The sequence below is a fragment of the Cavia porcellus genome, unplaced genomic scaffold, assembly GCF_034190915.1.
Source record: "Cavia porcellus strain 051 isolate PalLab524CR breed Dunkin Hartley unplaced genomic scaffold, mCavPor4.1 scaffold_15, whole genome shotgun sequence".
In the NCBI taxonomy this organism is placed as follows: Eukaryota; Metazoa; Chordata; class Mammalia; order Rodentia; family Caviidae; genus Cavia; species Cavia porcellus.
In genome coordinates, this window is record NW_026947498.1 from 22,298,499 (window position 1) to 22,314,222 (window position 15,724).

General features: G+C 37.4%; 1 protein-coding gene across 5 annotated transcripts in view; it reads right to left on the bottom strand.

The window, feature by feature from the left end:
• The window catches only part of Usp25 (ubiquitin specific peptidase 25), a 126,143-nt gene extending 111,720 nt beyond the window's left edge, over positions 1–14,423 (bottom strand). For 3 of the 5 annotated variants that reach the window (XM_063224725.1, XM_063224724.1, XM_063224729.1), the window contains exon 1: positions 14,239–14,423. In XM_063224725.1, coding sequence (XP_063080795.1) covers positions 14,239–14,283 — 45 coding nt within the window. In that variant the 5' untranslated portion in view covers positions 14,284–14,423. The remainder of the gene's footprint in view (positions 1–14,238) is intronic. The other 2 variants (XM_063224728.1, XM_063224727.1) reach the window with 1 other exon arrangement.
• Positions 14,424–15,724: the final 1,301 nt, after the last annotated feature.

Sequence of the window (15,724 nt, forward strand, 5' to 3'; positions counted from 1 at the left end):
TCGTTCTAATTTTTGTGTTTTCTGTGTCCTAATTGGACTCAAAATTTCCTCAAAACCAAAGCATGTGTTCTAATAAGGCAGTAATGATATATCTAGGTTGTTTTGGGTTTTTTTTTTTGTTGTTGTTGTTGTTGTTGTTTTGGTTCTGTATTTTTTAAGAGAATAAATTTCAAAAATAACTAGGAAGTTAAATTCCAACCATGTATGCTCAGGTACATACTAGGATATTATATGTCGAGCACTCAGACCATATAAAGCACTAACAATTTCATTAAGAAATAACTGGTTAAATCACTGACTACTGGTGACTAAGCTCCTTCCCTGGAGGTTGGGCTAGGGCTAAATGTTCTCCCTAAACACTGTGTTTTGTGTTTAAGGCAAGCAGCACCTACTGAAGCTATCTTCTCCTCCCTCCATACATCTGTCCTCTCATTAGCATATAAAGCATAGCAAATCCGAGAGTTTTAGAGACTGTGCTAAAAAGGGAGAGAGGCTTCTTGTTAATTATGTCACGGCTATCCTCATAAAGCCACTTGTCATTAACAGAAGACATTAAATCATGTCATGTTCTTTGTCCTTATTCATAGACATAGCTTGAAAAAAATGCCTTCAGTTCACCTATACATTTTCAATAGTTCATTTCAAACATTACCTCCTCTTTAATACTGTGCCTAGATCCTGTGGCATCCTTGTGGCGGATTAATAACAGGTGGCCAACTTGTGACACCCAACTGAACTGAACCTGCATGGTGCTAGGTGTGGAAGGCTCACTTGAGGATTGCTTCAACACAAAAAGGAGAATTGGAGAGGAAGAAGTGTGGTGGTGGTGTTTCTCTTGTTGCCATTGGTTCCCCTGGCAAACTTAGCAGTTCTCATCACGAGAGGATCTTGTTGTTGCTGAGAATGACTGCAGTTCACTTTGGGGGAGCTCTGGTCCTTACTTTGAACATTGCTTCCTGGCTCCAGAAGGGAAGATGGTGTGCAGTACGAACTCCTGGAGAAGCTGGATTCCTGATATGAACTCGCTGGATTCTGATATGAACTCAGCTGTTCTCACCATTGGAGAAGCTCAGGATCTGGTTGTCGCTGAAGATGGCTGTGGTACTTTTTGGAGGAGCCCTCGCCCTTACTTTGAGCACAGCTTCCGGGCTCCGGTACAGAGCCCTCAAGCTACTGGCACAGATCCTTCATCCCGCTGGCATCGACTTCCTAGCTTCCATTGCGGACGTTGGGGAGTTCCCAGTGTAAATTTGTGAAACACTTGCATAGGACATTGTCACGGGCTCTAGGCCTTCGGCTGGCCTCAGGGAGGGTATTGTCACGAGCTCTAGGTCTTCAGATGGAATCATGCAAGACACTGCAATGGAATCCAGGTCCCCACCTGGATTCTTCGTGTCTTTTGTGTGTAGACAGATCCTGCACTTATTTTGTATTTGACTCTTCGGGCGATTATTATAAAATAATTTTATAAATTATGTGTCCTGTATTAAATTGTTTCCTTGTAAACCCTGACTAAAACAGTCCTCTTCTTACACAGTACTTCGCCTAATTTATAATATCATATGTACATTTCTGGCTCACACAACAACCAAACTACAAGCTTTCTTGTGTATTTACTTCTCAATCTGTTTATAACACAACAAAGGAATAGATGGGCAGATACTGACAGTTAACTGGGTATCTAAGTCTATAAAAAGCCTAACTCTATAGTTAGAGTGAAAGTACAACAAATTTATTTGAAGTATAAAAGCTTGGTAGCAATTAACATACATGTCTGGGAAAAAAACACAATCTCTCAAAGACTAACAGATTACACAGTAGAAAATGGGAAATCAGACTATAATGTTGGAAGCTGCTGAGCTGGTGACCATTCACACATGCAGAGCAAAAAGTATAAGTGCCAGAAGAGCAGTGTCCCAAGGGCACGGAGCATCTGAGAAACACCCTGAGGGCATGGAGTGCTGTCGCTGAACAGTGTTCCAGCCCTGAGAACACCTGGGAAAAGCCAGCTAGTTGAGCAAAGAGGCGTGGTGTGACAAGTGTATAAATAAATGCATTTAAGGTAATTGAGCAGTTTCTTCCTCCCATCCAGAGAAAGGGCTCCACCTGACTCCAGTTATCCGTTTCTATCTTTATTTTTTATCCTTTCATCGCCCCCCCCCCCCCCGCACGTAACTTAGCTTTCATGGACACTGACACTATAAATCTTAGGAAAACTCCTACAGTTAAGCAGACACAGTATGCTTTATTAGCAACTAAGGTATACCACACTTTATAGCCTATAAGTAAATAGTTTATGTACTTTAAATCACAATATATAATATATATAGTTTATATACTTTAAATCATTATATATTATACATATATAATATATATAAATTTAAATGTTATATAAAGTTAACACAGATTTATTGTCCAATAGCCAAGCCTGCTTATTGATGTTTTTAACTCAATAGTTCTGACTTTGTACTTGTAATAGCTTTTCAATACTTATTTTGACAACACACCTGAAAAGGTTTAAAACTTTTACCACCAAAGGTATTAAGACTGGGAGAGTGGAAAACAGGACAGCAGAACCCTGAGGTAGCTGCCTGAGAGAAAAGCAGACAGCTTCAACTCTGGGCAGCAAGCGGAGGAAAGTCAGTCAAGCAAACCGCTAGTCCTTCAGATAAGAAGGTAGAATGGATAGGCAAACTACATACAAGCAAAAACAGCAATAGATCTGAATAAAAACTGACTCTAAACTTCATTACACCTTCGTTGTTATGCATTTCACTAATAAAATCTTTTCCCAAGGGGGACATAACTACAGGCTGGACCATGGACAAACTCAAACATGTGCAGAAACTAAACTCCAAACTGTCTGGAGACCCCTGCCCCTTCTGGAAAAAACATGAATATTACTACTACTTTGGGACCTCACAAAAGTGGAATACATCTTTTGTTAGGTGCTTCTCTGTCTATGTAGGTGCTGGCTGTCTTTGGAGTAACCAACTTTTCTATCTCTTCCTGGGGCTGCATATGGGATCATCAGCTTTGTTTTTGCCTATAAATAAACAAACTTTCCATTTAAGCTTCTGCCTGCAAAGTCATGAAGTTGTTGTCTCAGTTTTAATCTCCATTATCACTGAAGCAAAAATTCATGCTAGCCAGAGACAGTGTAACAACCTCACAGAAAGCAGAATAATTACAAGACAGTTATTACTCCAGTACAACAGTACTGTCTCTTGGTGTCTGCAAAAGCAGTTACCACACCGCACAGCTTATCTCACTTGCTGTTGACTGCCCTGGCAGTTGATACATTCACAAGCAGAACACTCACAAGTTATCCTAAATATTTGGCACTAACTTAAAAGTAAGCTATAACTGTCACCTCTTATTCACAGCAAGTATGTTCCACTCTATATGAAATCACACACCGTTTCGTATAATGCTCTGAGACACTGCAGGAACTACACTTAATGAGCTACAGAAAAAGAATAAAGTTCTAAACTACCCTCAAAATATGGGGTATATCTATGAAAACTTCAAAACAAAGAGGCCAAAAACATCACTCCAAGATGATGGTTAGCAAATGAGTATGAGGCTGACTGACGTAGTATGGAAGACAACAGCAATAAAACTGACTCCCAGAACATTAATACCATATTATAAGTATACCCTTAAACATGTATTAATTTCCTCAGCTGAAGTTGCAAGCACCAACTCAGCTTCACCTGTCACAGTGCCAAGTAAGACCATCTGTCAAATTCCATTAACCTTGTTATGCTCAATTTTCCTAGTTTTTAGCTTTGATTATATCGAAGTTATCAGCTGATTTTTTACTTTTCTGCATAAAAGTAATGCCATATAACAATAAATGTATGCCTTGTTTATGCTTACGCAAAAAACAGTAAAACTTTTAAAAAATTTTTAATTCAAAGAAGAATCACTTGAAACCTGTTTTCCTTTGAAACAATCCTGACTCAAGGAAAAAAATATCATCTCAGATGGAGTCTCACTGGAGAGAGGGCAAGAATTGTTCCACCAAGGTAGGTACTGGTTCATATGGGAAGGATGAGTTTCACCTTCTCAAATAACAAACAAAATCAAATCCAAGTAGACTGAAACTAAAATGACAAAAGAAAACCAAAGAAATACTGGGGACAATAAAGGTGAATGTGCTTATGAAGCAGGCATGCAAATTCCAACAAAAAAATTCGCTAATCTCAGTACATGAGACCAAATTAAAACTAAGAATTCTTAAGCCAAGACTAATAGCAGCTACCTGGGAGCCTCTATCAGAACAATCACTTAAACTCAGGAATTAGGGCCATCCTGAGGAACACAGGACACTATGGTGAGTAAAAGGACAACAAAAAATAATAAAACGTATTTGCCAAATATATATGGAAAAACAAATGTAGGGTTATACATGTTCCCCAAAGGCCTGTTTGTTAGAAGCTTGGTCCACAGTCCATGATGCTACTGAGAAGTGGGGAACCTTTAAAGGGTGGGACCTACTGGAAAGAAGTCACTAATGTCATGACCTGGGAGGGGATGCTGGAATTCCAGTCCCTTCCTCTCTCTCCCTCTCACTAGCTAGCTAGTTATTGCTTCATAGCCACTATGCTGTGTGCCATGTGTTCCTCTCATGTTATCTAGTTTGGCCTCAAACACAAATGCAACAAAGACCACTGACCATGGACTGAAACTTACAAAATAAACTTTTCCCCTTTTCAACTTGATTAGCTCAGATATTTTATTACATTACAAAACTAGCCAAGTGTGGTGGTGCACACCTGTAACCCCAGCACTAGGGAGGCTGAGGCAGGATGATCACTGCAAATTTGAGGCGAGCCTGGGCTACAAAGGGAATTTAAGACCAGCCTGAACTGCATAGTGAAACCCTACCTCAAAAGACCAAAAAAAAAGGAGGAAAGGAAAAGAAAACAAAAACTAACTCAAGTCATACCTAGACTAAATAATTTCTTTAAATCAAACTAAATAATTTCTTTAAATCAGAAAGAAAAAAGTCTGTCGAAAAGTGGACAAACGAAACATGTAAATTTCACAGAAGAGAAAAAAATGATCTACAAACTTACAAAAAAGTCATAGTTAATAGTAGTATGGTTGTGATATATCCAAATGTATGGAGTACAAAATTGTAAAAAAATATTAGCAATGGAAACTTTCTCAACTTCATAAGGGGCATCTTCAAAAGCAACTCAGATCATACTTAATAGTGAAAGACTGAATATTTTCATTATAAAATCAGGAGCAAGGGAAGGATGGTCTGTTATCTCCACTTCAACATTTTACAGGAGGGAGACACAGAAAACAAACTGAATGAAATGAAATGAAATCAAATCAAATCAAATGGAGAAAAAAAAGGAGAAATGCATAAAATTATAAAATAAAAAAATTACTGAAACTAATAAGGAAGCTTAGCAAATTATTGGAACTAATAAAAGCAACACAAAATTAAACTACCTTCTATATTTTAACAAATAGAATATAAAATTCTACTTAACAAATAGAATATAAAATTAACAAATAGAATATAAAATCAACTCTCACAAAAAGAATATAAAGAATATAAAATTCTATTTTAACAAATAGAATATAAAATTAACAAATAGAATATAAAATCAACTCTCACAAAAGATATGTAAAGACTTATGAACTATACTGATAAGAAATTAAATAGATAGAATAAATAGATACATGTAGGATTTTTTTGGACAGAAAGAACCAAAATACTGTCAGGCTGTTGATCTACGCTAGCTATACATTGATCTATACATTTAACAAATTCCAGTTCTGGTTCTTTGTCCAACTGCACAAAGCTCTTTAGAATTACATATAGAAATGCAAAAATATCTACCCAAAGACCTGCTTCCAAATGTACATGTAACATTACACATAAAAGTGAAAAAAACGCAAACAACCCAGAGGTCCATCAATAGGTACATGCATATACCAATGTAGAAATATTTATATGGTATTACTTAATAAAGGAAACAAACTATATAAAAAAGTACACAACCTACCCAACATCACAATTTAGCAAAGCCTACCATAAATGTGCTCAGAATATTCACAATAGCCTACAGTTACAATGACCTAATACAAATTCCATCTCATAATAAAGTACTGAATATTTTATTGAATATCTTTATCCAAAAACACTGGCAACGTGGTACACTGGACATTATAGGTCGTTTACCCTTGAAGGCTGGCTGCTATCTGAAGCTGCTCAGCAGCTGAAGACAGTATCCTACAGTATATCATTAGCATGAGAAAAGATCACACATCAGAATTCCAAATACAGTTTCTACTGAATATGCATCATTTTCACACTGAAAATCTGGGAATGCCTTGTGGTAATTCAACCTCTAAAGAACTGATCGAGTTAATCTCCACAAGTACTACAGATAGGCTCATCTTCAAGAACAGTAAATTTCAATCAGTGGTCCTCATATTTCAAGGTAAAAGAATCATTTGAGATTCTTAAAATGCACCAGTCCAACTCTTAAAGTTTTGAAACAATAGTATAGGATAAAGCACAGGAAAACAAATCTGCACCTTTGGCAAGCCCTATAACTAACAAAGATAATATCAAAATAAAAAACACTACAAAAAATTTTCAAAATCTGTATTGACAACACAAAGGAAACAAGAAAACCATTGTTAGACATTTAAAACATTAACCACTAAGAGGACCAGAGACTAACAATGAAGTAGACAGTCTGTATTTCAAAAATGAAGCTACTTGAAAGGAGGAGAAAACTGAAAAATTACTTATCACATACACAAAATGAAAAAATTGCCATAATGAAGAAATTAATTTTCAGAATACAAGTGTACCAAAATACAAATGCTTTTCCCTTTATATACATTCAGCTTACACAAAGAATTCCAGAAAAAAAAAAAAAAATCAACTTTCAAATGATTTACTTGCCCACATTACATACTAATATTCCTAAACTGGCTTTCTTCACAAGCCAAACATCGTCAGTAAACCAACTGACTGTTTAGGTAGGGAAAAGGAAAGCAGATGCTGCAGGCCAGTGCTTATGGCAATTTTGGGACATTAAAGAACACCACCCTTCCGCTAAGCACACAAGGTTAAAAACCAAAGATTGTAGGTTGGCCCCAAGGGAGACAAAATAAAGACCAATTATTTTAAAAAAAGAAAAAAAGTGTCTTACCTAATTTTATAAGACACAGGATGACAAAAAAAAAAAAAAAAAAAACAGCTAGCAAATCATTCATCTCTCTCACCCTCTCCCCTATTCTAGATGACTGGAAAGAAAGCTTTTAACAGGATCACCAGGACCCAAAGAAACCATAGCAGCAGGCATCTAAACTTAGAAAAATCACTATTTCTTTTAGTTCTTTAGAAACAGAACTCACTTTAGGTCGGTACCACTCAGGTAAATATTTTAGAACTACATGTAAATATTTTAAAAGTATGGAACTTTTCTTTAAAAACAGCAATAGTAACAAGTACCATCATCACCTCTAACCAACATTTATTTTACCGTAATACGTAAATACGTAAGAGTTATGACTTGAGCCTAGATCTCTCACTGAAGCCTCATGACCTCACTGGTGGGGCTTTTCAAAGGTGGCTGGACCTAAGGCATGTGAAAAGGAATTAAGAGTGTGTGATAACTCATCAGTTCAAAACAGCCCAGCTGTGGAAACCGGGAAGGCCCACCTTGGATGTGAGCGGCACTGCCCAACAGGGGTGTAGTCTGATGGGATAAATCAGAAAGGAAGGTTTACTGCAGCTGTTCTTCCGGTTTGCAATACTACAGACTTTCTCCTCTGCTGCACAAAGAGATTTTTCAAAGCACCTGGTAAAATTACTTGAAAATTTTTAAGGAAAAATGTAAAGACCATGACACTTTTTCCAGTATTAGAAATTATTATGAAGAACCAAAAGAGTAGCCACAAAATGAATGATGGAACAAGCCCACAAAACTTCTAGCTTTTGTTTTAAGCGGATTCCCTGTGTGTTTATTAAAAGTAAGCAATGTAAAAATAAATAATAACCCACTTGCATGAACAATTGGTCATGAAACACAATTAATGCAATTTTGTATTATTTAGAACCAAATAAAAATGTACTTTAAAAAAAATCTGTCTACAGTAGTAGTATGTAGAAACAGCATTACAAAAATAATCATCCAGACCATGTAACTGAAGGTTATCCTACCACAATGAGGAAAAAGAAGAAAATTATAAAATCTGAACCAAGAAAAACAGATGAATGGTATCTAAAATTCAAAAATGTACTTTTAGAAGAAGAGGTAAATGAATAAGGTAGAAGCAGACATATTAAATACATGGCTTTTTGAAAATAAAAATTCTACACAGGACTGTTGAAAAGATACATACCAAGATATATGGTAGTTAAATTCTATATTCTAAAAACAAAGAGAAAATCTTACAACTCTACGGAGTTTATCTACAATACAAACAAAAGTGAGGAACAGTCAGCAGTCAAATGTTATACAACACCAAAAAAGTTAAAATAATTTTTAAAAAATAATTATTTGCCAAAAAGTGTATGTAACACAACTAAGAAAATTCATCACTGAGAATTATCCCAATATATTATACTATTGAGTAAAAACCATCTTTAAAAGTCTTTTGCTTGATGAAGACAGGGAGGGAGGGAACACTACTGATTTTTTTATACAATTATAGAAAATATTCATTTAAAATTTAAAAGCAGAAATAAAATATAAAGTGTAAGGGCAAAGTTGGTAATAGCATGAAAACTTGATCAATTCATCAAAACCAAACAGAAGAAATCAGACTAACAATGAAACATCAGATGAGGCTAAAATGATTATCAGGTATCACCATATGTGAATGGCTAAATTTTGAAAGACAAACAAATTGGGGTATTAGATCCACTAAAAATACCAAGAGAATGTGAAGAAAATCTCATTAAAAGTAGTGATATCAAAAATATCTCAGAATTTAAAAACCAAGAATATGAAATATTCAATACTATTCAATCTATATATATATATACATAACTATAACTTTCAGAGAACAGACATTCTTGTTATATGTTCATAAACCTGCATTTTTGATCGTAAGGAAATGTTAATAAATTCCTAAACCTATTAGAAATCAAAATCTCTAGTGCAAAAAACTTGAAAACAGGTAACTAAAATATTTCAAAATTTATGCCTTGGAAAATATCAATCTAAAATCATTAAAGTTTGCAATTTCAAAGGTCTCTCCAATATTAATATGACAGGCAATAAAGTGTTACGTTTAAGCTACAATAGATACCAAAAAATAGGATAAAACAAAGACAAAAACAAAAATAAGTTAGTAAACAAAACAGAATTGATAAAAGACTAGATCTTTAAAAATTAATAAAAACAGTACCTGGCAAACATTACTGAGAACAAAACAAACAAGAATAACAGATATATTTGCATATATACAAATTTAAAAGAAAATGGTAGAGCAATAAATATGAAAAATCAAAATAAAAAATTGTACCTGGATTTTCTAGAGTTCTAAAGCACTTTAAAAGCTTCACTCCATAAGAGGTAGAAAGTTCAAACCACAACAAAGGAAAATTTGTAAAACTTACCTAAAATTTGCTTTGCGATAGTCATTTTATCAAATCCTCTAAGTTATCAAGTACTTAAAATGAACCTCACCTTTTTTTAAAGGAAAATTATCAAATACAGTAGGCACCAAATTTGAACAGCTGAACTTATTTCTATACTAAACAACTCAAAAAGTACAGAAAAACACAAAGAAGTTTTAACAGGCTAACTTTATCTTGATAGTCCACATGAAATAAACCTTATAAACAATGACGTGAAAGAATATATAGATATATTCTTTTATGTTACTAAGAAATACATATAGATAGATAGATAGATAGATAAGATAGATAGATAAATGTACCATACAGGTAGATACATACACATATACAACCCTAAATTCTAAGCTATGTTTTGTTATTTTAAATTTGAAAATATGTTACAAAAATAAGATACCATGGCAAATTGGGTTTTACCTGAAACTGAAAGCTAAAATAATACAGTATTTCTGTATGAACAGAGGCTTGTGAAAGACATGTACCAAAGTTTAAATCTCAACCTAAACACATACTATGGGTAAGGAAGACTTTAGTTCTCTGAATTCTGGTATAATACGAAAGTTAAGGGAAAAAACTGTAACGTCAGCTACTCTGGAGGCTGAGGCAGAAGGATAAAAAGTTCAAAGCCAACCCATACAATTTAAAGAGATCTTATCTCAAACTAAAAATTTAAAAAGTGCTAGGAGCTCAGTGGCAAAGCATTTGCCTAGCATGCAGTAGAAACTGTGCTCAAATCCCGGGACCAGAAAATAGAAAGAAAGAGGAGAGGAGACGGAGGGTGAAGGAAAAAGGATTCTTCATAATGTGCAAAACTTACATGAAAAAATTGCCCAATAATCCTAGTACACAAAACATTCATATATGCTAATCTAGTAAAATTACTGTTCTTATTTTACTGACATATAATATCATTCTTTGCCAAATATACATGTCTGATACCGTAAACATCTAAATCTGATTTACAACATTTAGAAAACTTACTGAGTGAGTAAACTTCCATATCGCAATGAAATAATACATAAAAGAAATGCCAATCCTTGGAGTAGTCTGTACTCTTAGTTCAAGTGTTACAATTAAAATGTAAAAGAAGGGTATAAATAATCACAACAAAAAGTCAGAATGATAGGCTGAAGAAAATTTTAAAAACACTTATTAGAACTGATGAAAATTTATTAAGAAGGCTGGATATAATGTTACATAAAAAATCAAAATTAAGTGAGAAAAGGAGGACCAAGCAGGTGGAACTGTACTTCTCAGATTAAGTATTAACAATATAACCAAGCACTTCATAACAAAACATGTATCTTTCATGTAACTTTAAAGGTGACTGTCAAATGCTACATTATATATTTTACTCTTAGATAATATCTAAATTAGAAAACACTATGTTATTTGAACTAAGAAATTTGCTCAGTTTACATTGTTCTACAAACTTTAACACTGAAATTCATTAATCCCCAACCTATTCCAACCTAATTTCCACTATTCAGATGACAAAGTAGAAATTATACAGATCTATAAGATTTCTCTGCCTCCATTATTTACAATTTTTTATCTTTCTTATGTAGAATAAATACTTACTTAGTCCTAGCAAACATTCAAAGCCAAAGAAGCTACACTTGTCAAATTATTCTAGTTTCAAGGCTTCAAAAAATTCAGAAACATTTAATGACTTGCCCAAGGTCACGGTAAGGTGATTTAGATCAAACTCACATCTTATATTTTTGCTGCCACTTGCTTATTTTTCTAGTATGAATTCTGTTCAAATTTTATTATGTCTCAATATTAAACCATTTAATCATTATCAAATATCTGATGAGCCCTACTATATACAAAGAACAGTTAAACAATGCAGGCAAAGTAATAATGCAAAACTTTATATTTCATTCAACTCAGAAGGATGCCTTGAATGTAAGCAGTCCCCTTTTCACCAAGTTAAGTAAGGAAGGAAACCTCCCAGCACTGTCCTAAAGAATCTTCATTTGGAGTTCTACATTTTAAATTTTTGAGACCTTAGTGTCCTATACTAAAGTAAAATCAAATACAAAGGCTGATACATGTCCAAGACCAAAATTACTTTTGGATTTAAATGTACTTAAGCTGCTGCCAACTCTACCTCACCTGTAATACCTAAATCTCTGAAAAGTGGCTCTAAATTTTACTATACCTGATAGTATGGCTTGGCCAAACATTAGCAATCAAATATAAAATCCATGAAGGAGAAAAAACAGCCCTTGCTCTTAAATCTAAAGTGTTGTGTAATCTCACTTTTCTTAAATTATCAATCTTACCCTAATCTACCTTTTAAAAAAATTTTTTTTTAAATATCAGCAACTGCAGGGAAAAGAAAAAAATCATGAGAAAAAAAGGGGAAAATGGAAACCAAGCTTTTCTAAATAAGCACGGGAAGAGGGGCTAAAGGGAGTGTAGGGGAATAGGAAAAAAGAACCAAACTGTATCATGTACAGGAACAAATTCTCTGTAATGAATGTAATTATTATGTACACCAAAAATGTACCAATGAACTCAATTAACAAAAAATAAAAACGTACAAGCACACCTACACACACACAGTTTTTTAAGAGCAAAACACCAGCTAAATTTTTAGCTATGCAGCACCCATTTGACACCTCTCCTTTTACTGATAAATTTCTAAGTGAGACAGTTTCACTTTTGTTTCTTTCAAAGTGTGAAGTTCACTTCCTGGCTAGCCACTTGAAATCTACTTCCTGCTTCCTACTTGATGCATTAAAATCTGTCAACTTAGATGAGGTAGTTGCTTTCAAATATTTATAACCCTTTAAATATTAACTGTTGCCTTATGGGTAACAAAGTAATAGTTCATTAACAGAAAACTGACACATTTCAACATTTTAGAAAATGCTTTTCTTAGGAAAAAACACACAAAAAAGTCATGATGGAAATATAAAAATAATTATATACTCTAAAAATTTCCCAATAATAATCTAAGGACACACATGCACACTAAAAGAGTAACAGTAATATTTCGTATTAAAAATGCCCTTTGTGTAAGGAGGGGCCTCATTAAACTAGCAAATTAGACTTCATAACCAAGCTGTTTGGGTAAATTAACTCTTGATCCTCCTACACCTTCATGCATGCATTTCTGAACAATTCAACATAGTATTACTGAACTCTATCCTAAAAAAACAGGTAAGTCAAAATCAATCTTATAAAACTCACAAACTTCTTGTCATTTTTCAAGCTTAAGAGATGTCAATTAATGAACTACCTTTTCCACTTAAGGCTTAAGTATTCCAAAGTGAAGACAATTATAAATAAAATGCTACCAACTGCTTAGTATTCATAGCACACAATGCTTCGTAGGTCTTAATTCCATGCTGTACTCAATATCAAGCACTGAAGAGTATGGTATTTAAGCGACAATACACAGGATTAGGAAGTAAACTATTTCAAACCCCCATTACTAACTACTGAATTATTTCACTGTAGTAAATCGCAGTCTGCAAATAAACTTAAATCTACCAGTAACATCAAGGAACAAAAGTTTCAAAAACCAACTTTTCCAAAGTACCAAAAATAAAAATGTACTACCCCTGCTTTCCAAAATTCTTGACCATTTTCAATTACTTGGAGTAGTACCATAAAATTTTAAAAATGACCTCAATGCAAGAAACAATCAGGTTGTTAGTATATAGTCCATTTGAGTACGACGAGCTTTATCCTAAAGTCAAGCACAGGTATACTAAAACGATACGCCAAAAGTACAGCAGGATAGGGCTTTCATTACTCAGCCATACAAAGCATAAAACTGTAGTTCTGTGACTAGGAATAACAGATCTAATTACCCACTCCCCACCAAATTCCAGCACGAGAAAGATACTATTTCTCCTTTGCCTAAAATTCTATTTGCACAAACTGGGGGGAAAAAATTATGGCCAACTACTCTTCAGAGTGTGGTGCAAGCCATGATATGCACTTAAGATCCTGAAAACAACATCTGGACAAGGACGGTGATCTTTCAGTATTCACACCGTAAGGATGTGATGGTTCATAAATATTTTCCCCACATTTTGTCTTGCATTAAGTGAACGACCATTTACATGTACGACTGGTTAGAGTAAAGGGTGAACGACAGAACAAGGTCAAACTTAGGGGACAAAAGATTCCTGGAATAATATAGCCAGCAAGATTACCGTTCGTAAGGGTTTCTACATTCCGAAAAAAGGAAAAGAGAGAGAGCAAGCCAGCCAGCCTAATACGTGCACCCAGAAACTCCAACTGACCAATGTACCTGCCTAAAAAAGGAGGTGACTCAATTTTGGTGGAGATCTTTTCTCAGAACCTCAGGCCTGGAACACCACCCCTTGGAAACCTAAACTGTGCAAAGAGTAACAGCTGGCATTCTTTACCTAAGAAAAAGAAAAAATAACAAAAAGGCCGGATCACATAAAGTTTAATTAAGAAGCCACAGAGAGGACTGGAGGAATGCGAGGGTCGCTCTCTTTACCTGGCCTTATCTGTTACAGGAACACAAACGCAGGAGCAAGTGGACTGAGCCCCGCAAACTGCACCCCGCTCGCACGCGCAGCCGGGCGCCGAGGCCCGGGCCGCCACGGCGGCCTCACCTTCTGTGCCGCGCTCTGCTGCAGCACGTTCTGCTCCACGGTCATGGCCCCCGCGAAGGCGGCAGCGGCGGCGCCGGGCTGCTCGCGGTCCGCCGAGCTCAGGCGGGGGAGCGGGCGGCCGCGGAGGACAGCGCCCCCGCCAGCCAGGCGCGAAGGCGGCGGCGGCGGCGGCGAAGGGCGTGCGGGCGGCGAGGGCCACGGCGGCCGCCCGGGTCTCCAGGGCCACCTTCAGCGCGCCTCGCCCGCCGCGGCCCAGGCCGTGAGCGGGCGGCAGACGCCGGGGCGCGGGAGGGCGCGAGCAGCAGGGCAGCGTCACGCGTTCGCTCGTTTCTTCGCCGGCGGCTCCGGGGCCACTGCGGGGAAGGGAGCGAGGGACAGAGGGAGCGGCCGGCCGGAATGGCGCTGTCCTCCACCCTTCGCGACTCCGCCTACCCTCCCTTCCCTCCCCTCCCTTCCCCTCCCCCAACTACTGTCACCGCCCCCATCCGGCGGCTCCTCCCCCGCAGAGCCCCGCCCTCCGGCCGCCCTAACCCTACATTGTGACCCGCGGGGCGACGGGGCGGGGCAGGGCGGGAAGGGGCGGGGCTGACGTCGAGCCACGCCCAATCTCTGCCTGGCGCGCGCACGGGCCAGGCGCTCCCCGCAGGGGAGGGGGCGGGGGCGAGGACGAGGGCGCGCTGCGCGGGCGCGCGGGCGGGGCCGGGGCGTCCCCTGTGGCAGGTTGCTCCACGCCGGTCCCGGGCTTTGCGAAGCTGTGCGCCGCGGCAGCCGCCTGCCTACCTGAGCTCGGGACCTGTGGGTTCGTCCTCTTGCCGAGATAAACATATCCCTCCCTGCTCGTAAGGTCCCCAAGCCCCGCAAGTTCTCAAACTCCAGCTTCTTCGCGTGTCACCCGTCTCCTTCCCTTCCCTTTCTAGGAATTTCACTGGCAGTGAACTTGCCGGAAGAGAAAAGTCAAATTAGGGAAGGACTTTCAGAAATCCTTAGGCTGGATTGTATTTTTCACCTCTCATTCCATACATGAGTATGAACTTCTTGCGTCAATTGCCTGTACTGGAATGTATGTCGTTTGGTGATAGGTGCTCGAGAAATAAGGTTGCTTACCTAACAATCAATATAAACGCATAGACTCTACAAGGCCGACATTGCGCAAGCATCGCTGCCGAGGTGATACATAACTCCACCAGCTCACTTGCCAAATTAAGCGAACAAGTTAGCTACCAAGCATGGAGTACTGTGCTATATATGGCAAACTTAACAATGAGAAAGCAGTCTGGAGAAGCAAAAATATCTTGAGTTGCACCAGCTAATCTGGGGACTGAAGTGAGTGTGTAAGGATCGGGAAGAATAATCAGGGCATATTGTCACAAACACAATGTGCACAGGAATCTGTGTGCAATTTTCTAACGTGACAAGGAAAGCAAGCTTGCTGAAGGATACTTGGAATATTATCTGGTATTATTTGAACGTAGTGATTCATAAGGGT